General features: G+C 41.2%; 1 protein-coding gene across 2 annotated transcripts in view; it reads right to left on the bottom strand.

Moving 5' to 3' along the window:
• The window catches only part of LOC149432467 (ultra-long-chain fatty acid omega-hydroxylase-like), a 61,856-nt gene extending 39,642 nt beyond the window's left edge, over positions 1-22,214 (bottom strand). For both annotated transcript variants that reach the window (XM_089665123.1, XM_089665124.1), the window contains exons 1-2: positions 22,058-22,214; positions 11,809-12,031 (exon numbers count right to left, since the gene is read on the bottom strand). In XM_089665123.1, the coding sequence (XP_089521249.1) occupies positions 11,809-12,030 (222 nt within the window). In that variant the 5' untranslated portion in view covers position 12,031; positions 22,058-22,214. The remainder of the gene's footprint in view (positions 1-11,808; positions 12,032-22,057) is intronic.
• Between the last annotated feature and the right edge of the window lie 496 nt (positions 22,215-22,710).

Genomic DNA, 22,710 nt, shown 5'->3' with positions numbered 1-22,710 from the left:
CACCTTTTATATCACCTCCCCCTTCCTTTAGATTGTAAGCTCCACGAGCAGGGCCCTCATATTCCTTCTGTACTCAAATGTAATTGTACTGTCTCCCTTATATTGTAAAGCAATGCGCAAACTGTTGGTGCTATATAAATCCTGTAAATAATAATATATTGAACACAGCTGGATGAATTAGGGCCCATTTACATTTGTGAAGTGCAACAAGGCAGGTTTTGTCACGCTTATCATGTGTTTCATTAAGTCAAGTCAACTGAAATCAATGGGCTGCCAAAACTTCCTAACATTGGATGCGCAACAAAGTTTTTAACACACCATAAGACACTATAGTGCATTGCCATGTGCTGCTGCACACTGAAATGCATGAGCGTTGTCGTAACTAGTTGGGGTATTAATCAAAATGAATTGCATCACTATGCATCAAAGTATGTAATCTGCATTGCCGAACCATGCATTCCTGCAACACAGAGATGTAAATAGGTCCTTATTGTTTTTGCGTTTTTATTACATGGTCATTTTTGTTTTTGTAAGGGTTTGCAGATATTTTGGTAAAAATTCTCTTCTTGGGTCCCACAGTAAGAATTTTCTTATTTGGGTCCTCAGATTACATTTAAGAGCCCCTGAACTACACTAGAGTAAAAATTAACTATGCAAAATGGAAAATCACATTGCAAATTGGACATAGTCTACCTCTGTAGTAAATTAACCCCACCGTGAGCCTCTCTGAAAAGTAGTTTTACTGCTAACTGCCATTCCATATGAAAGCCTCCAAAAGATTTTTTTTTTTTCTTTCTGGCTAGCAAAGGTGCTGTAATAGCAAACATTTTGTCATGCTTGTTATTAGGGAGGAATTTTACTTTTAAACACTCAAAACAGGTTTTCCTTATCTTGGATTCTAAGTCCTCATGCACACTTGCCGTTTTTAAAGCTGTTGTTTTTGGTTTTTGACATTTTATCTACAACTAGTAAACCCCCCAGCATGTTATCCTATGTGTCCATGCACACATAGACTGTAATCAACGTTTTTGGTAAGAAAAAAAAAAACCCAGGACCAGTGGGTTTTTTAGAGGTGTTTTTTAGCTGGAAAAACTCTCTAACGCTGAAAAACCACTAATGATCGGAGATCAGCAACAATCCTTAAGATCGCCGCTGATCTGTTTCATAAAAGGACACCTATAGCGCTTACAGATTACCTATTCTAAGATCCCATAAGTGCGGTGTGGTTTTCCGCATGGCGTTTTTATGTGCGTTTCTACACACATTTTTAGGTGATCTACCACAAAACTCAAAACATGGTAAAACGCCACAAACTGGCATTTTTGGTCATTTTGTGTTACCAAAAACAACATTTTTTTTGGTAAAAAACCCCGCTAAAAACGTGAACGCGGCACAATGCCGCTAAACATGGCAAAACGCCACTAAACGCTAATGCAAAAACGCTAAAAAAAGCTGAAAAACTCACGAGTTTAATGTGACTTTACACAGCTAACCTTACCAGCATTATCAAGACGTCCAGTGTGCATGAGGACTAAAGAAGAAACATATGTTAAACTTCCGAAACCACAGTAAACAATTTCGGAAAAGTTGGATCTCTGATGCAATATAAACTACCCTGAAAAAAAAGGAAGTGCATAGCCTTTTTTAATTCAAAATATTACAAAAAGATTGTTCCCCATGCCTTTACTATTCTGAACAGGCAATCCCTGACCAGTAACCATATAATAGTTCTAGTTTGGAATCCTCACTTGTAGCGTGGCTGGGTGTCCCTGACCCAATATAGATTTACAGAGCAACTGTCCTTTCTACAATGGCTGCATGCTTGCTTTGGGTCAGTATGCAGCCAGCATTGTTACAAAGAGGTCACCAGTGGAAACCTCCATATTTCTTTAAGGAGGGGTTCACATTGTAGTGCAGTTTCCCATGATGTGTTTTTACGTTCGCTTTACACTCGCGTTTTTAGATGCACTGTCATTTCAACTCTATTGGTGTTTTATGAAAGTGCATCTAAGATGGAGCGTTCAGAGTTTTCTGGTAGATCACCTAAAAATGTGTGTAAAACGCACATAAAAACGTCATGTGGAAAACCACACCGCACTTATGGGATCTTAGAATAGGTAATCTGTAAGCGCTATAGGTGTCCTTTTATGAAACAGATCAGCGACGATCTTAAGGATTGTTGCTGATCTCCGATCATTTGTAGTTTAGGAAACAGAGATGATCAGCGGTGAACATGTTCTCCACTGATCATCTCAGCACACAGACGGCCAGTGTATGAAGGAGCGATCTCAGCCCTTTACTTGTGATCTTTGTTCTCCCTCCAGATTCTCCAGCCCAGAGCTGGAGAATCGTAGGAACTGCAAATGAAGCAGCGATAATTTACCGCAGTTTAGTAAACGGTGTTTGACTGATCTCTTACTGTCATCTCATGAGATTACTGTAACAGCAGCCGTTTTCTAGTGTTCAAAGCATTTGTAGATCGCTTCTCCCTTTATTCGGAGAAGCAATCTACACCACTTCATAAAAAAGCATTCAGAAGAGAACTGTCTCCTCTGAGAATGCCAGAGAACTGAGCAGCGGTCATTTACCACTGCATGATAAAAGGACACCTAGGCGTGTACCAAGGAAAAGTTGAGGAGGGGACAACACCCTTGGAAGCCATAGTGAGAGAAGCTTAGCAACAGCACAGATGCAGATACAATTACAGGTGCTGAAGAAGGTGAATGGAAAAGAGCAAAAAAATGAATTCATAAGACAGAAAATAGAAGAGCATAAGGTGTTAAAGTGACTGTATGCTCACCTTGAAACAGCATTATCATGTCGCTTCAATAATTCTGTCATGCTTCTCTTGGCATCCACAAAAACCCAGGGTGCTCTATTATGCAAATCTTGACTTCAACTAGAAATCTGGCTTCTCCCTCTCTTCTTAAATTGGAACTTTAGTCAGAAAATTAAAGTATCACTAAACCCAGGACCCTGTATTCACTGTATCTGGTCTCTCACAGTACACACAACATGGACATTTTAGTAAATATAAACTGATAAATACCTTTTCTCATCAGCAGTTAGAGCAGTCTTGTGACTTCTATCAGTGTCCAGCCGAGCACTGGTTAATCTTGTAGGAGGAGTTTTCATTCTCCTATAAGGCTGCAGGGCCCCGGACCCTCTCTCTGGACAGTGCTGATTGGCCCTGCACTGATCACATGCAGCCTCCCAAGAAAGAAAAATACTCTCTAGCAAACACAAAACTGAACATGTGCAGCTTGCCCCCAAGGCTTTGTTCTATCAGTAGATGGACTGGGGACTGTGGAAGATCAGAGAAGACAGGATCAAACATCCTTTTTACACATTGCAGAGGATTAACCCCTTATGTTCCACAGCGAGTATAATAAGTATGCTTTACTGCATATACAGACTGATTGTACTGTTGTGGGTTTAGTAACACTTTAAGTCTTGCTAAATCACATCATGCTGGCCCCTTTTGCAGGTATAGCTATGTAAAATATTACAAATAAGTGCCTATACTGTAAAATCCAGTAATACACTGTCTCACTCTGCTCTGCTCTGCACATGCTCAGTTGGTCTCTATGTTTAGGCACTGTGTCAAATTTGTAGAGGCTGATCTGCTGACACCCTTAAGATTTAATGCTACTCAGGGCTCTGGGCTTCAGCAAAATGGCAGCCTCCAGCAAGAAGAAAAATAAACAATGCTGGAGGCAATTTACAGCACACACTGATTTTGGTAGCATAATTATTAATAGATGTTCTTTGCTAAATAACATTTTTTTTATCAAGTTGTTATGAGTAAAATTCCACTTTAAGTTTAATGATTAATTAATCAGCTTCAGTCTCCATTTTCAAAAGCTATGCTGGAAAGGTAGAGAGGGATGAAACCAAATGCTGACATTCTAAATTGAGACTTTGATGTGTGACCCTGAGGACGTATCATTGGCTAGAGCTCCAGTCTGTTCTTTAAGACTGTTAATGTAAAAATATCATCATTAAGGGGGTAGCCACATTTTTTCTTTGTTTTATAATTTATGCAGCACTCTAATTGTTTATTGATATGTAGTTATTTATTTTTGTGGAATGTCTGTTGGTAAACGGGATGATTCAGGAATGTGTGTGTACATGTGTGTACACTGTAAAGTCAGAGCAGCGATCCTAAAAGAAGTCGCCAAACATCATGTTACCTTAGGGAACAAAGAAGTCTGAATGGTTTACATATCTGGAAGCTATATATAGCTACAAGTAATGAGTGTGAAGTTATTCTGTTCTGTTTTGGCTCTGCATCATCTTGCCCGAGTCACCAGAAGCAGAGCGTTTGTTAAGTTACACTCAGGACACATCAAAGCTGATTTTGAAATCATGCGACTTACATTGAAGTCACACGATTTCAAAATTGGGTGACCTGCCGATTTCCAAGACATCTAAAACAGATGTCTATGCAAATCACAAGAAAAGTAGTGCATGCAATACTTTAGAAATCGCTCTAATAGCGGACAATAGGGTGCGCCTGTCATACGATTTGCAAGTGGCCTGGCATGCAAATCGCATGACAAATTGCACCCGATGTGACCAGGGGACTTAATGTTGACCTATAGCCTTTTTAATGCTTTATATGTACACATACAGTGAAGGAAATAAGTATTTGATCCCGTGCTGATTTTGAATTTTTGCCCACTCACAAAGAAATGACCAGATTGTGTAGGTCTACAATCTTGTCCCTGACATCCTTGGACAGCTCTTTGGTCTTTGCCATGGTAGAGGGTTTGGAATCTGATTGTTTGATTGCTCCTGTGGACAGGTGTCTTTTATACAGGTAACAAAATGAGATTCGCAGCACTCCCTTTAAGAGACTGCTTCTAATCTCACCTTGTTACCTGTATGAAAGATACCTTGTAGCCAGAAATCCTGCTGAATGATAGGGAATCAAATACTTATTTCCCTCATGAACACGCAAATCACTGCATAATTTGTTAGACATGCATTTCTTTTGAATTTTTTACTGCTATTCTATCACTCAGTGTTACAATACACCTACCATTTGATTTGTGAGTGGGCAAACATTCAAAATCAGCAGGGGATCAAATACTTATTTCCTTCACTGTATGAAAGAAAAAAGGTCTGTCTGATTGAAAACAGACTTTCTGCAGCCTCTAACACCAAAAAAGCACTAGCTAGCCAAAAACCACGTCATCTTTGTTTAGGCTGTAAATGACATGGAGATTTTTTTTTTTTTTTTACTAATGGCAAGAAACAGCCTGTATTTAATATATTAGTCTGTTGTTGAGGGAATACAGTCTTTACGGTATAATCGTTTTGAATGTTTACAGCTAAAGTGACAGTGTCATTAGAAAGATTGTGGCTGCCATTGCTGACCTCTCCTTTAGCTCCTGGGATGTCATGCTGATGTATTGGCTTTAATGCTGAGCCTCTAGTCTATAACAATTACAAAGAAAATAAACTTTTTGACATTGACTTAGTCCTCATGCACACTGGACGTTTTTACAGCGGCTGTTTTTGGCTTTTGACGCTTTTTTCTACAGCCAGTAAACCCCCCAGCATGTTATCCTATGTGTCCATGACACATAGACTGTAATCAACATTTTCTGGCAGGTTTTTTGGGTGGAAAAAAACCCCAGGACTAGTGGGTTTCTAGAGGAGTTTTTTAGCTGTAAAAATGTTCTAATGCTGAAAAACACGGTAAATCGTGGCAAACCAGCGTTTTTGGACTTTTTTTTACTAAAAAAAAAACCTTTTTTTGGGGGGAAAACAACCCTAAAAAAATCTTAAAAACACAAATGCGAAAAAAAAAGTCGGCAAAATGCCAATACAAAAACTCTAAAAAACCTGAAAAACTCACAGCTAACATTAACAGCGTTATTAAAACGCCCAATGTGCATGGAGCCTTATAGAATGCTTCTTCCAGGTATGCAAATATTGAAGCCAAACAAACTCAAGCAAGTAGCATTTTCAAAAGAAGTCTAGCAGTAGAAGCACTCATACTTTTACAATTACAGAGTCACTTTGCCAATAGTTTACTAACTTTCTGGATGTATTAGCACACAAGGCCTTTATTCCAATGTGGGTCCAATCCTGGCACCTTAGTGTTCCAGGGAAGCAGAGGTGTCCAGCTCCACTGCCTTCAGCCTGTCAAAGTCAATGCAGCTGAAGCTGATAGGGGATGTGCATTGTAGTGGGTGGTCCACATGTTTAGGGCCCTACGCGTTCAGAAATGTATGGCTAGAAAACAAGTATTCTGTTCCTCCCAGGCACACTTACCGTAAATGCTGGGATTGAACACACACAGGAGCGCCTAGAATGCAAATAGCCTTAAAGCGGAGTTCCACCCAAAAAGGGGAAGTTCCACTTTAAAGATTGGTCCCCCGCTCCCCATTAAGGATTGGCACCTTTGGGGAGTGGGTACCCGAAACTGACAGGTACCTGCTCCCAATTCCGCTGTGATCACCTAGGCAGAAGTTGTCCTCCTACCCTCACTTCCCGTAGTCTTGTGGAACACGTGGCAGATCCCACAAGACTACGAGACCATTCAGGAAGCGCAGCGCTACTCGCTCATGTGCAGTGGGCACCCGGCTGTGATGCCGCAAGCTGTCACAGCCGGGTGCCCACACTGAAGATGCCTGCCTCCTGGAATACAGGACGGCCAGTAAAACGTGCTGCGACGGGGGCACAGCGGGATCGTGGGGCAGGTGTGTGGCCGTTTTTGTAGCTGCTGACTTACATTTACATTATTTTTTTACTGTGTGAGTGGAAATCCGCTTTAAGAGAATAAATAAAAAGGTTATGTTGAAAGCTGCAAATTACAGAATATTTGTAATTTGCAGCGAACTCTACTTGTTTTTCTTCTCCAGAAAGTATACAATAAAAAGATCATGTTACTGTGTTTGTGATCTCCAACAAGTATATTTATTCAGTTGCATCACTGCACCGCAGGCTTGCGAAATAGCTGATCTCACACTTTACACAACTGCCAATTTCTTTTTTTATCTGATTTTATGTTCCTTTGCAATTGTTACCCTTTTATAGTCTATTTGGAAGACAGGAAACAAAAAAGCAGAACCCTCAGAGCAGGACGTTACACTGCCTACCAATGTGAAAGGACATTTCTTTCCTGACCATCAATGCATTCCACCCGTTTTTTGGGGGGGGGGGGATTATTATTATTCAGTATTCAATACTAATAAAAATTATTTGTTGTATAGTGCAGAGAGTGTTAAAAATCCACTCTGGGTATCAAAAATGCATAGTTTTCCACATTCCTCCTTCTATCACATTTTACCATACTTATTTTCTGGTTGCACTAATGTATCATTATTTGAAGATTTTTTTTATCCAGGGTTCCTTGACAACAAACAATAGTTTCAATGGTACATAGTTTGAGAAAGGTTGCTGTATAAGTTAACCACTTGCCCTTCTGAGGATTTACCCCCCCCTTCCTTTTTTTTTGCGTTACGGCTCTGCGTTACTTTAACTGACAATTACACTGTCATGCAACACTGCACTCAAATGAAATTTATGTCCTTTTTATCCCCAGGCATTGAGCTTTCTTTTGGTGGTATTTGATCGACTGTACATTTTTTATTTTTTGCGCTATAAAAAAAAAAGACTGACAATTTTGAGAAAAAAACATTATTTTTGACTTTTTGCTATTAAACATGTCCAGTGAAAACATTTTAAAAATCAGATTTCGTCATAAATTTAGGCCAAAATGTATTCTACTACATGTCTTTACCAAATTAAATCCCAATACGTGTAAATTAATTGGTTTACGTGAAATTTATAGCATTTACAAATGGCGGTATATATACTGGGATTATTATTTTTTAATTTTTACTAGTAATGGCGATGATCAGCGACTTATAGCAGGACTGCGGGGGGCATTCTGACACTGCTGGGAACTGACTTGGTGTCACTGACATCCCCAGTAACACCAATACAGTAATCAGTGCTAAAAAAAAAAGCACTTACACTGTACTAATGGCACTGGGCAGGAAGGTGTTAAAGGTTAACAGTGTGCTGTGTGTGTGCACAGCCCTCCAATGCAGTGTGCAGGAGCTGAAAGGGAAGAGAACTGTTTTGTTTACAAACAGTTCTCCTCCATCAGAGATGCTCAGCAATCACCCGGTGCCGGTGAGTACTCACTGGCCAGGACCCAGTGATTGACAGCCATGGCCGCAAATGCCGGTGCGGGTAGGGCGTGCGCGCGCCTCCTACCCGGAAATGCGAATAACACACTACGCCGCCAGGGACTCAGATCCTGCAGTGCCAGACGTGTCCCCCTGCTTAAGCCAGTACATGTCCGGGCCCGTCTGAAGTTTGCTAGAGAGCATTTGGATGATCCAGAAGAAGATTGGGAGAATGTCATATGGTCAGATGAAACCAAAATAGAACTGTTTGGTAGAAACACAACTCGTCGTGTTTGGAGGAGAGAGAATGCTGCATTGCATCCAAAGAACACCATACCTACTGTGAAGCATGGGGGTGGCAACATCATGCTTTGGGGCTGTTTCTCCGCAAAGGTACCAGGACGATTGATCCATGTACAGGAAAGAATGAATGGGGCCATGTATCGTGAGGTTTTGAGTGCAAACCTCCTTCCATCAGCAAGGGCATTGGAGATGAAACGTGGCTGGGTCTTCCAACATGACAATGATCCCAAACATACCGCCCGGGCAACGAAGGAGTGGCTACGTAAGAAGCATTTCAAGGTCCTGGAGTGGCCTAGCCAGTCTCCAGATCTCAACCCCATAGACAACCTTTGGAGGGAGTTGAAAGTCTGTGTTGCCCAGCAACAGCCCCAAAACATCACTGCTCTAGAGGAGATCTGCATGGAGGAATGGGCCAACATACCAGCAACAGTGTGTGCCAACCTTGTGAAGACTTACAGGAAACATTTGACCTCTGTCACTGCCAACAAAGGATATATAACAAAGTATTGAGATGAACTTTTGATATTGACCAAATACTTATTTTCCACCATAATTTGCAAATAAATTCTTTCCAAATCAGCCAATGTGATTGTCTGGATTTTTTTCTCATTTTGTCTCTCATAGTTGAGGTCTACCTATGATGCCAATTACAGGCCTCTCTCATCTTTTTAAGTGGGAGAACTTGCACAATTGGTGGCTGACTAAATACTTTTTTGCCCCACTGTATATGTGAACGGGCACTAAAACGAAAGCATGCAAAATCTGGTGCAGTTCTGCACAGAATCCATTCAGCTTCCAGGTTTTATTGTCAAAGCTTATTTGAACAAGCTGAAGTTAGAAACTGATTGGCTACCATACACAGCTGTGCCAGATTCTGAGTGCTCCAGTTTAGTAAATGTCCAACTATTCATAATTGTTTAATTACCTGATTTGAAGCCAGTGTATTACAGGGTAGTACACTGTAAAGCAAATTACAACACTGCTACCAAAAGATTATACCAATACCTTAGATTGTGCACACCTTTAGGGTTAGGGACTGATGTGAATGTACAACATGTAAAGTGCTGCGTAAATTGACAGTGCTATATAAGTACCTGAAATAAATAGATACATATGGCATATACTGCTGGTAAGAAAGACAAACTAGTAAGTGGTTTCATACTGCATTGGTTGAATTCAGTTAGAAATAAGACCCAATCCAATTTAAATATGCAGCGTATATGTCCGTTTAGGAAAGGGAGAAAAGCTGAGATCCTGAAGATCACATCTGATCTCTCAGGAGTGCCAGTTTATGAAGCCGAGGTGAGGATCGGAGAACATTTTCTTCACTTCTCATCCCAGGACATACCCTTCTGTCATTCACTTTTACAGAGATGGCCAGTTTATGAAGGTGAGATCTGAAGATCTCACTGGCCATCTCTTTAAAATATCTCCATCCCAGATTCTCCAGCCCAAAGCTGGATAATCTTGGTGAGAAGCTGCTGTGATGTGAGGAAGAAGGCTTCTTTCTTCCTAATATCAGCACCAGTGGGGTTAAACATTGATATAAATTATAACTATATACTGTGTGTTTATGTATGTATATATGTATATTTGTGTTTTATATATAGTGTACAGTATATAAATATAATACGTATACACAAACATATATACAGTATAGTTACAGTATATTGTCGTTTTTTGATTGAGTTGAGTTGAAATTTTTATGTGCACTTTTTTAACATGTATTTTGGCTCACTCTTTACATCCGTATTTGTGTGTGTTCTGGAAATGCATGCAAAATGCATGTCATGTTTGCTGTCCCATTATTTGTTAATGGCACCCAAAAGTGGATAGCAGATATGCAGTGTTCCAAATATGCACAAAAAACAAATCAAAATGCACTTTAAAAAAGTGCCAAAATACATGCTAAGAAAAGTGCCAAAATGTGCGTTACAAACCACACCAAAATGCATGTTAAAATGACCCACATCAAAAAGCGTGTTAAAAAAATACAACATGTTAAAAAGCGCCAAAATTAATGTAAGTAATGCTAAAATCTGTAAAAAAAAGTAGCCAAAATACACATTTAAAGAATGTGCCAAAATGTGTGTTACAAAATACCAGTGGTCAGTGCTTATTATTTTCAGGTAATTGCATGGTCTTTTTAAGGCAGGCCATAGACGGGCCGTTTATCGGCCGAATTGCCAGCCGATAAATGAAAAATCGGTTGGCGCTGTTGCCGATGCTGCCACCATCGTGTGGATTTTCCAGCATAACCGATAAAAGTAAACAAGACAATCCACGAAAAACGGCTGTTTTTCGTGGACGATGGTGGCAGCATCGGCAACGGCGCCGACCAATTTTTCATTTATCGGCTGGCAATTCGGCCATGTATGTTGAAATGCATTTTTATTACAAAATATATGAAAAATATTTTTAAAAATACATTTCAAATATACTGTATGTCTTTAAAAATACAAATCTACATTTTTGGAATGCATTTACAAATATATGTTAAAATTACTTTTTTATATGCTTAAAAAAATCTGCTGAATATATTTTTAAAAAATATATTTTTTAAAATATAGTCTTCAGATTTTTTTAACTTATAAAAAAGTAATTTTAACATATATTTGTAAATGCATTCCAAAAATGTAGATTTGTATTTTTAAAGACATACAGTATATTTGAAATGTATTTTTAAAAATATATTTTGTAATAAAAATGCATTTCAACATACAGTTATATATATATATATATATATATATATATTGAATATGGCCACAATTGTAGCATTTCAAATATAGATCAATATATTTGGGAAGAATATTTTTTAAATATATTTCAAATATATTTTTCTTCCATATGGGAATTACTATGGTGGCTGAATGCAGTGGGGTGGGAGCAACAAAAAGAGAATATATTCTGTTAAGGAAGTTAAAGAGACACTGTCGCCATGCCCATGCAGTGCGCTTGACAGTGTCGCCACAAGGGGCACCCCCTGACCTCCTTATATATAACTTTGCCAGTGCTCTCCTTATGACCCTTCCTCCATCACAGCTAATGATACTACCAGGTGCTTTGAAGAGCAGGTGACCTCCTTCCCTATGACAGTGCCTGGGCCTAACAGTCAATAAATAGACCCCCAGTACGGTCATATGACCCAAGGAATGATATCACTGCTCTGGTCGATGATATAGTCTGTTTCATTGATGGCTGTGACAAAGAATGGAGCAGAGAATGGAGCAGAGATTGACTGCAGGCAAAGTGGGTCGGGGGGGAGCTCAGCACAGACACTGATCACTTTGCCCTGTATGACCAGATGACCATGTCTCTTTTGGTGACCCTCTTACTTTTCACTGTGCGTACTTACCAATCCTAGGTGTCCCAAAAACCAGTTTCGCCTTGGAGGTTCTGGGAAGCAGCGTAGTCTTTGACAGTTGGTGATATATGCAGTCACAGACTGGACCACGTTTAGGCAAGCCCGAAGAACAATAACAGCAGAGAAGAGACACAATGCAGTGACAGCATAGATTCTGAATGTTGTGCGCTCCAGGTTTAGTGCATCCAGCAAATGATCTACTAAGGGCAACATTCTATGGAAAAAGGAGAGAAATGTATATATTATAAAAAAAAAGGTTCAACACCACTATACTACTCTGCTACAAATTCCTGAGCAAAACAAAAAGTACTTTTTTCAAGTTAAAGTGTATGTAAACTCTGTTGGTGAAGGTACTGTATCTTATTTGCTCTCTTTTAGTTGGTTAAATACACCACTGAGTGTTTCGGTAAATAATTTCGATAACTAAAAATATACCTGTTGAACCTGCAAGACATCAATTGATCTGACAACTTACTGTGTTCTAGGTCTCTGGTGATTATTAGCCCCCGGGCACATCAGGTGCATTTTGGCATGCGATTTGCATGCCGGGCAACTTGCAAATCGTACAAGTCGCACCCTATTATCAGCTATCAGAGTGGTCATATCGGTGTGGTTCCCACTTGGTCGGAGCTGCACCTATTCATAAAGTAGGTCATCCCCTGTACTGTGTCCACAGTCTCTGGTCATCCCCTGTACTATGTCCGCAGTCTCTGGCCATCTCCTGTACTGTCCGCAGTCTCTGGTCATCCCCTGTACTATGTCTGCAGTCTCTGGTCATCTCCTGTCCTGTGTCCGCAGTCTCTGGTCATCTCCTGTCCTGTGTCCGCAGCCTCTGGTCATCTCCTGTCCTGTGTCCGCAGCCTCTGGTCATCTCCTGTCCTGTGTCCGCAGTCTCTGGTCATCTCCTGTCCTGTGTCCGCAGTCTCTGGTCATCTCCTGTACTGTGTCCGCAGTCTCTGTTCATCCCCTGTACTGTGTCCGCAGTCTCTGGTCATCTCCTGTACTGTGTCCGCAGTCTCTGGTCATCTACTGTACTGTGTCCACAGTCTCTGGTCATCCCCTGTACTGTGTCCGCAGTCTCTGGTCATCTCCTGTACTGTGTCCGCAGTCTCCGGTCATCTCCTGTACTGTATCCGCAGTCTCCGGTCATCTCCTGTACTGTGTCCGCAGTCTCTGGTCATCTCCTGTACTGTGTCCGCAGCCTCTGGTCATCTCCTGTCCTGTGTCCGCAGCCTCTGGTCATCTCCTGTCCTGTGTCCGCAGTCTCTGGTCATCTCCTGTACTGTGTCCGCAGTCTCTGTTCATCCCCTGTACTGTGTCCGCAGTCTCTGGTCATCTCCTGTACTGTGTCCGCAGTCTCTGGTCATCCACTGTACTGTGTCCGCAGTCCCCGGTCATCTCCTGTACTGTGTCCGCAGTCTCCGGTCATCTCCTGTACTGTATCCGCAGTCTCCGGTCATCTCCTGTCCTGTGTCCGCAGTCTCCGGTCATCTCCTGTTCTGTGCCCGCATTCTCTGGTCATCTCCTGTACTGTGTCCGCAGTCTCTGGTCATCTCCTGTACTGTGTCCGCAGTCTCCGGTCATCTCCTGTACTGTGTCCGCAGTCTCCGGTCATCTCCTGTCCTGTGTCCGCAGTCTCCGGTCATCTCCTGTACTGTGTCCGCAGTCTCCGGTCATCTCCTGTACTGTGTCCACAGTCTCTGGTCATCTCCTGTACTGTGCCCGCAGTCTCTGGTCATCTCCTGTACTGTGTCCGCAGTCTCCGGTCATCTCCTGTACTGTGTCCACAGTCTCTGGTCATCTCCTGTACTGTGTCCGCAGTCTCCGGTCATCTCCTGTACTGTGTCCGCAGTCTCTGGTCATCTCCTGTACTGTGTCCGCAGTCTCTGGTCATCTCCTGTACTGTGTCCGCAGTCTCTGGTCATCTCCTGTACTGTGTCCGCAGTCTCTGGTCATCCCCTGTACTGTGTCCGCAGTCTCTGGTCATCCCCTGTACTGTGTCTGCAGTCCATTGGTTCAGAATATTTTTTTTCTTGTTTTCCTCCTCTAAAATCTAGTTGCCTCTTATGGTCAGGTGCGTCTTATGGAGCAAAAAATACGGTAACTCTGTTTCCAAGTTTGTCTCTATTCTTTCATTGATCTTTAGTAGACATTTCCAGTAAGCACTTTTTCAAAGCAGGGAATAGCTAGCACTTAGGCCTTGTTTACATGGCATATACTGAAGTGTACACCCTTGGAGGGTTGTGTTTACCCGCATGGGGATGTACAGGTGTTCAATGCATACCCAATGCAGCGGGCACAGATGCTGCTCCCACTCTGATATACACACCTACACGAATCAGCATGAAGCAGCATATGTGTTTCAAATTAAAGAAAAAACAATAGAATAACAAAGAAAAACAATTATTTTTCTCAGAAGCATATTCCTTTTCTTCTGGGCTTGGTAAAGCAGGGATGTACAAATCACATCGCAGCAGACATGTAGTTCCAGGTATCGGGCAGGTGTTTTCTTTTTACATTTAGCCCTGCTGCAGGCGAACAGTAGGGTTTACTTTATGTGGTGCGATTTTCATTTCAGTGTGATTGTCAAAGGTAGTTGTTCAGTGATTTAGATGTGATTCTGATACGATTCAAGGATGCGATTGTGAATCCCCTTTTGTTCAATGCGAATTTAGTACTGCTGCGATTATCAATCTGCCTTTGTATGCTAAAAATTCTGTCTATCCTCTTCTCTACTAAACTGCCTTCTATTCACTTCTATGCAACCATGTCTTCCTGCCACTTCTATGGAAATCTGTCTTCTTGCCACTTCTACGCCAAACTGCCTTTCAGCAACTTCAATGCAAAACCAGCTATGAATTGCATCCTATGTGAACGTCTCAGAATGCCACTATACTCTATGCAGTGCGAGTTTGGAATGCATCACCTCAAACTTGCACAGAACCCTTTTTTTTTTAGATCAGGTTCACACATGTACGGTGGGATTTTCAGGTCCGTTTCCAGTGTGAATTTACAAAGTAGCTGTTCGGCGGTTCAGCTTCAATTTAGAAACGGTTCTCGGCAAGTCAGATTCTAATATGAATTTGGAGCTAGTAGCCATGGACATCCTTAACAATAGCTGGTTGTTAAGGAGAGGGCTGCCAAGCCAGGCGCTGAGTTCTTTACAACCTCATCAGCTTCACATTCCCCACTGACATCTGAATGTAAAACAAAAGAATTGCCAGCAAGAAAAGTCTGAGAGAAAAAAAACTGCCTGGGGGTCCTCCCCCCAATCCTCATCACTTAGGGTCTGGAATAGATTTAAAGGGGAACCCCACGCCAAAAAAAAAGTGGCATGGGGTTCCCCAAAATCCATATTGATTTTGAGGGGAACCCCATGCCAAAATGTAATAATAAATGTCCCAACAGGTTATTTAACAAGCATAATAATTTTCCAAGTACGACGTAGTTACATGGTTCAGGAGAAACCATGGTTCTTCAAATAAATAAAATCTCCAATTTGCTTTCTTTCTAATGTCTGATGAAATTTCCACGGTGGGTGATTAAAGCTTAGCCAGAAAATGTCCTACTAACAGGTTACTACCAAACAGGTCTTCTGAAGGAGTCACTCTCTTCCAGAGTCCCGGCATCCTATCCTATCCAATACTCAATGGACACAGAACAAGATACCTTGTAGTCTAACTCTCCTTGACTAGCAGGATTTTGTCCAACTATACTTCCCGCTAGAGGCCCTCCATGACACAGATTGTGCCCTATATATTATATCTGCATCCAAGATGGCCACCTCTCTCAGAAACTCCCAACCAGGGAGTTTAATCAGAACCTAGGCCAGCGGTGCTCAACCTGTCGCCCTCGAAGACCTCTGAGGTGGCCCACGACCTCAAACCAGGGAAGCACACTTCTATTACATTCTAAATGCAGGAATGCAAGTCTATGGCTAACCCACAGGAAAGCTGCTGGTGCACTGCGCTGCACCTGTGGTGGGGATAAACAGCAGTGCATCGGTGTGAAAGCAACCTTATAAAGGCCTCAGGACAGTAAGAGCTTGTACATTGGCAGTTTGGGTGGCAGTAAAACCCCATAGTTGAAACATGTTTTTATCACCCCCCCCAAGTGTAGTGTCAGGGGTGGCAATGGTGACCACCTTCCCCCATGCTCCAAGGAACCGTGCAGCCTCCTTGTCACGTTTTGTTTTACACTTGGACAGGAGGGGCGGTGGCAGTGGCATATACATAAACTGATCCCCTTTATTTTCTCCTGCAAATGCTGAAAATTGGATTCTCATCCTCTTCCTCCTGCCAGCATTCAGTGGCTGCAGGAAGAAAATGTTCATTATGCTATTTAAAATAAAAAAATCTAAATTTTTAACCATTTATTTTAATTGTGGCCTGCGACTGATTAATAAATCACTTAAATGCGCTTGCTCTTCAAAAGGTTTAGCACCCCTGACCAAGGCTTTCCCAAGATGGTGCTGGGCATCCTCAGTTGAGGACAACCTACTGCCAATAGCAGAATGACAGCCGAGCGGGACTCTTGTCAATCCAGGGTGACACCATATGACGTCCTTCCCGGATTCAGCCACGCTGTGGTGAGATCTGTCACCAGCTGTGTACTTCGGACCACTGTCATCGGCTGTGTACCTCGTTGCCAGTACCATGTGACCAGCTGTGACTAATCACAGCAGGTCACATGACAATTGGAAATAATGGTGGTGTCCTTGCATGCCATCCATTGTATACAATTATGTCACTAGCTGTGATTGGTCACAGTGATCCCATGTACAGACTGGGCCCATCTGTGTCATGTAATTAGCCATGGCCAATCACAGCTAATCACAACAAAAAAAACCTGAATGAATTGATTTCATTCAGTTAAATGCTTACTTATAAAAAAACGAATTCTTTGTTATAAGCAATTATAATGTGTAAAAAAAAATACCGATCACTTCCCCAATGTAGTACAATGTTACTACGGTAACATTATACTGCTCTGGTCACAGTGTATTGTGAAAAAAAAAATATTAAAAAAAAGAAAGAAAATGTAATAAAAAAAAAATTTAAAAATCTTTAAAAAAAAGTTGTTTTGGTTTTTTTTTTTGTACTGTCACCAGTCAGTGTCCCTAATCCCCACCACACCAGTTATATGATGATGCTGTACTGCACTGGTGACAGCATGTAAAAAAAAAAATTGTGAACATTTTTTTTTTATTTCTATATTTTCCAGGAAAAATTATAACAAAAAAATTACAACTTCAAAAAACTCACCATGCCTCCTACTAAATACCTTGGACTGTCTACTTTGCAAAAAGGGGTCATTTGGGGCATATTTGTACTGTCCTGACATTTTTGGGCCTCAAGAAATTAGATTGGTCATCAATACTTCAGGATCATTTGATTTACAGATAAATACCATAGTTTGTGAACTCTTTCCTACAGACTTAATAACAAATACTGATTTGGGTTACTTTCACCAAAGAAATGTAGCAGAATACATCTTGGCCTAAATTTATGAAGAACAATTATTTATGTGCTAAATTTTATAACAGAAACAAAAAAAATGTGTTTCAGTTTTTTTTTTTTTCAAAATTTTTGTTAATTTAGCAAAAAATAAAAACCCCAGTGGTGATTAAATACCACCTAAAGAAATCTCTAGTTGTGTGAACAAAATGATAAAAATGTATTTTGGGTACAGCGTTGCATTGTCATTCAAAGTGTGAGAGCGCTGAAAGCTGAAAATTGGCCTGGGAAGGAAGAGGGTAAAAGTGACGGTATTGAAGTGGGTAATATGTTTCTAGGCTCCAGGTGCTGCATGCAGACAGCCGATTCATGTCTATTGGGATGCAACAGCTGCACAGACACAGTACTGGTCCTAATTCCGCAGGTGAGCAACTCAAGTGCAGATAGTGTGCATATGGAGCCGCTCACCAGCACTTGCATGGCTATCAAATTGGGACCAGTGAAGTGTCCATGCAGCAGCAGATTCCTAATAGCCATGAAAGGGATGTCTGCCTACAGCACCTGGAGCCTAGATCCTGGAGTAAGCGCCCATCTGAATGAGACCTCTCTCTCATTTCCTGTCTGGTAAAAATGTCAGAAGGACAGAAAGTGAGGGCAAGGCTCCATGCAATCTGGGTCTTTTAATCACGCTGGCAATGTTAGCTGTGTAAAGTCACGTTAAAAAACGTGAGATTTTTCAGCATTTTTACATTAGCGTTTATCAGCGTTTTTTCACTTTTGCAGCGTTTTTTTTGCTCAAAAAAAGTACAAAACGCCGGTTTGCGGTGATGTACCACGCTTTACCGTGTTTTTCAGCGTTACCGCATTTTTACAGCTAAAAAACTCCTCTAGAAACCCACTAGTTCTGGGTTTTTTTCCCAGCCAAAAAAACAATGACTACAGTCTATGTGTGAATGGACACATAGGATAACATGCTGGGGTGTTTAATGGCTGTAGAAAAAAACATCAAAAGCCAAAAACAGCAGCTGTAAAAATGTCCAGTGCGCATGAGGACTAAAACAGGCCATACATGGGTCGAATTCCGAACGAATTTGTCGATCGAAAATCAAAAACATCGTTCGTTCTGTGATCTGATGGTGCCACCAATGATTTCGAAAAATTGGTAGTTTTTCACGAATTTTCCAACATGCCCGATAAACAAAATGGGGAGGAACCATGAAAATTGGCCGATGCCATTGCCCCACTAACAGAGCGAAAATCGGCCGATTATTCTTAGGTCTGATATTCGAATGAAAAATCGTTCGAAAATCGACCCATGTATGGCCCATGCAGGCCTAAATCTCTGTAATTAGCAGGGATGAGCTCAGGTGTGTTCAGATTCTAGTTCAAACCCTCCTGCGCTATTCTGCCAGGAGGCTGTCACTGCACACCACCAATCATAAGCTGCTAAGGCATTCCCTGCCCCGCAGCCAGACATATAGATGCACCTTGTATACATGCGGCAGTGGAGTGAAGAATGCCTTGGCTGCTTATGTCTGGTAGTAGGCAGAGATAGATTCCTGGCAGGATAGCTCAGGTAGGTTCAGACTAGTAATGAGAACAGGATGGTTCAGACAGGAGTCCGAACCCACCTGAGTCATCCTGCCTGTAAGGCTCCATGTACACGGGACACTTCTAAATGATGGAAACTGACTGCTGGAAGACGTAGGTTAAAAATGTCTGTTTAGCCGCGTTTGCATACCGCGTTTATGCGTGTTTATGAGCATTTGCATTTAGAAGCGTTTTTTTAAAGATAACCTCAGGAGACCTTCCAAAATGCCCAGAATGCACTGAAAAACAGTAAAAAATTAACTATTTCAGACATTTTGAGATAAATAGAGAGAGCAGAAGCAATGAGAGTAGTATTTGTTGAGATTAGCTGGCTTTTTTTTTGTGGTGTTTGGATGTGTTCCAGCTCATTTCTGTGCAGAAATTATTGCAGCAGTGTCTAATATATTTTCTTTCATGCAAAACCTCAAAGTATGGTGTACCAGGTCCATTTGAGTACCGGGAAAACGCTTTCCATGCATTTTTCATGATGAATAAAGGCTCTGGACAGTATTTGGAAATAGAAGAGTTAAAAAAAAAATTTCAAACGCAAACGCTTATAAACGCAGTTAGCTGCGTTTAGCTGAATTTACATGCGTTTACAAGCGTTTGGTGTTTGAAACACTGATAAAATCTCCTGAACGCAAGTTTTCTACCTTCAAAATGACTGTAAACTCAACTGCCTGTAAATGAAGATGTGTACATGGACACACAGGAAAACATTAGGGAGAGTTCAGGGGCTGCTGAAAAAAATGCTGAACAGCTCCTGAACGTGATTTTAGCAGCTGCAGTGTACATGAGAGCTACAAAGACAATAGTCAATCATAGATGGCAAAGACATTCCTGCTCAACAGTCACACATAAGCAAGGGGTATGTATAAGTGCAATTGTGGAGCAGGGAATGCCTCCAATGCCTATGAATGGTGTTGCCTTTGACAGCTTTCCAGCACAATAGCTCAGGCAGATTTGGACTTTGTGTCTGAACATGCCTGAGTTCACCGCTACTTCCAAACAAGTCTGCTGTGTTTTTTTATTGCTAAATAGCAGTAAAAACCCTACAGGAGTTCTAATTCTTCTCCACTCCATCCAAAATTAGAAAAATTATTTCTGGCTTGACATACATTTTAAACCAGTGGTGGTCAACTTTCTTGATGTAAAAGTGCAGCCCTCAACATTACTAACGGGTCGCACATAACATTTCAGAGACATAAGATGCACACCAGGATACAGTCAAAGACTATGGATATAATACAGGAGATGGTCAGAGCCTGCAGACATGAGATGGTCAGAGACTGCAGACATGAGACGGTCAGAGACTGCAGACATGAGACGGTCAGAGACTGCAGGCATGAAACAAGAAATGGTGAGAGACTGCAAACATGAAACAGGAGATGGTGAGAGACTGCAGACATGATACAAGAGATGGTAAGAGACTGCTGATATGAAACAAGAGATGGTGAGAGACTGCAGACATGAAACAAGAGATGGTGAGAGACTGCAAACATGAAACAGGAGATGGTGAGAGACTGCAAACATGAAACGAGATGGTGAGAGACTGCAGACATGAAACAAGAGATAGTGAGAGACTTGAAACATGAAACAGGAGATGGTGAGAGACTGCAGACATGATACAAGAGATGGTGAGAGACTGCTGACATGATACAAGAGATAGTGAGATACTGCAAACATGGAGCAAGAGATAGTGAAAGACTGCAGACATGAAACAAGAGATGGTGAGAGACTGTAAACATGAAACAAGAGATAGTGAGAGACTGCAGACATGATACAAGAGATGGTGAGAGACTACAGACATGGTACAAGAGATGGTGAGAGACTGCAGACATGATACAAGAGATGGTGAGAGACTGCAGACATGGTACAAGAGATGGTGAGAGACTGCAGACATGAAACAAGAGATGGTGAGAGACAGCAGACATGAAACAAGAGATGGTGAGAGACTGCAGACATGATACAAGAGATAGTGAGAGACAGCAGACATGATACAAGAGAGTGAGAGATTGCAGACATGATACAAGAGATGGTCAGAAACTGCGGATAGGATACAAGAGATGGTAAGAGACTGCAGACATGATGCAAGAGAAGGTCAGAACCTGTGTACATGATACAAAAGATGGTTAGAGACTGCAGACATGATACAAGAGAGATGGTAAGAGACTGCAGACATGGTAAAAGAGATGGTCAGAGACTGTGGAAATGATAAAAGAGATGGTCAGAGACTGCAGACAAGAGATGGTCAGAGACTGTAGACATGATGCAAGAGATGGTGAGAGACTGCACATATCATACAAGAGATGATCAGAAACTGCGGACATGATACAAGAGATGATCAGAAACTGCGGACATGATACAAGAGATGATCAGAAACTGCAGACATGATACAAGAGATGATCAGAAACTGCAGATAGAATTCAAGAGATGGTCAGAGACTGCAGACATGAGACAGTCAGAGACTGCAGACATGAGACACGTAATAGTCAGAGACAGCGGACAGGATACAAGAGATAGTCAGAGACTGTAAACAAGACACAAGAGTTGGTCAGAGACTGCAGACAGGATACAAAAGATGGTCAGAGACTGCAGACAGGATACAAAAAATGGTCAGAGACTGCAGACAGGATACAAGAGATGGTCAGAGACTGCAGACAGTATTCAAGAGATGGTCAGAGACTGCAGACAGTATTTATGAGATGGTCAGAGACTATGGACAGGATTCAAGAGATAGTGAGATACTGTGAACATGCTATACGAGTTGCTGGAACATGCTTCACAAGACAATCATAGACAGGAGACATGAGACTGTTAGAAATTACTGCTATAACTGAACAATAGAGAAACACAAATTAGTGTCTGTATAGAATGTCAAAGGGCCACAGGACCCTGGACGTCAGGTTGGGCTCCGGGGCTTTAACCTATATCTCATTAACAGATAACACTTAAGAAAGAAATAAGACATATCACCAATAAAGTCATTAATTAAGGTAAGACAAAAATGAAACCTAAATAAAAGTCACAATACAATAGACTTGCTGCGTAGCGGAATTTCATCTATTTTATATCATGCATAGCTCTGAAATACTACCAAAAGATTACACTACTAAACTGTCTCCTCCTGTTAACATACATTCTTCTGACAAGGGAGCATAAAGTGATGGTTAGAGAGAAAAAGAAATTCTTACCTTCCATGCAAAAGAACCTCAAGGCCTGGTGAAGTACACAACTCTATGAGCCCAGTGATTCACACTGTACACTTCCTAGTGAGAAAGCTGAGCATACTCTTCTCCAACCAATAGGCTGATTGTACCATTTTGTAGCCGTCTAGTGTTGAGTTACTAAAATGACATGCTCGTACACTGATATGGAGTAAAAGTATCTGAAATGAAAACAAATCCATGGAAATAATAATCATAATAATAATAATGTTATTAATATTATTATTATTAGTAGTAATAATAATAATTATAACAAAGAATACATTACCACTTTAATATGATGTGGATGTATAATATGTATATGTAAAGCGCAGATATAAGTACCTGTAAAAATAATAACTAAATCATTGAATAATTGAGTTTTTATCTTCTACCAATAACTAAAAAGAATTAATTGAGCACTGCATGTGTTTCTAAAATCTCTACAATCAGGAACTGGCATAGGAACTGAATTTGTGTTTCCAGCTGTTAAAGCACTTGGTGATATGTTGTCCTCCCTACAGACTTAGGACTTTACTAATGTTCTCGAGCATTATGCACCACATTACATACATGTAGCACTACACTTGTGAGGGCCGCTGTGTTTCTAGGTCTCTCTAAGCTCTGCACAGCCAAGCAAC

The sequence above is a fragment of the Staurois parvus genome, unplaced genomic scaffold (genome assembly GCF_062004578.1).
Source record: "Staurois parvus isolate SC_StPar_1 unplaced genomic scaffold, SC_StPar_1.0 ptg002140l, whole genome shotgun sequence".
Lineage (NCBI taxonomy): Eukaryota > Metazoa > Chordata > Amphibia > Anura > Ranidae > Staurois > Staurois parvus.
The sequence above is the reverse complement of the archived record's forward strand: the minus strand, read 5'-3'. Positions and strand labels throughout refer to the sequence as shown.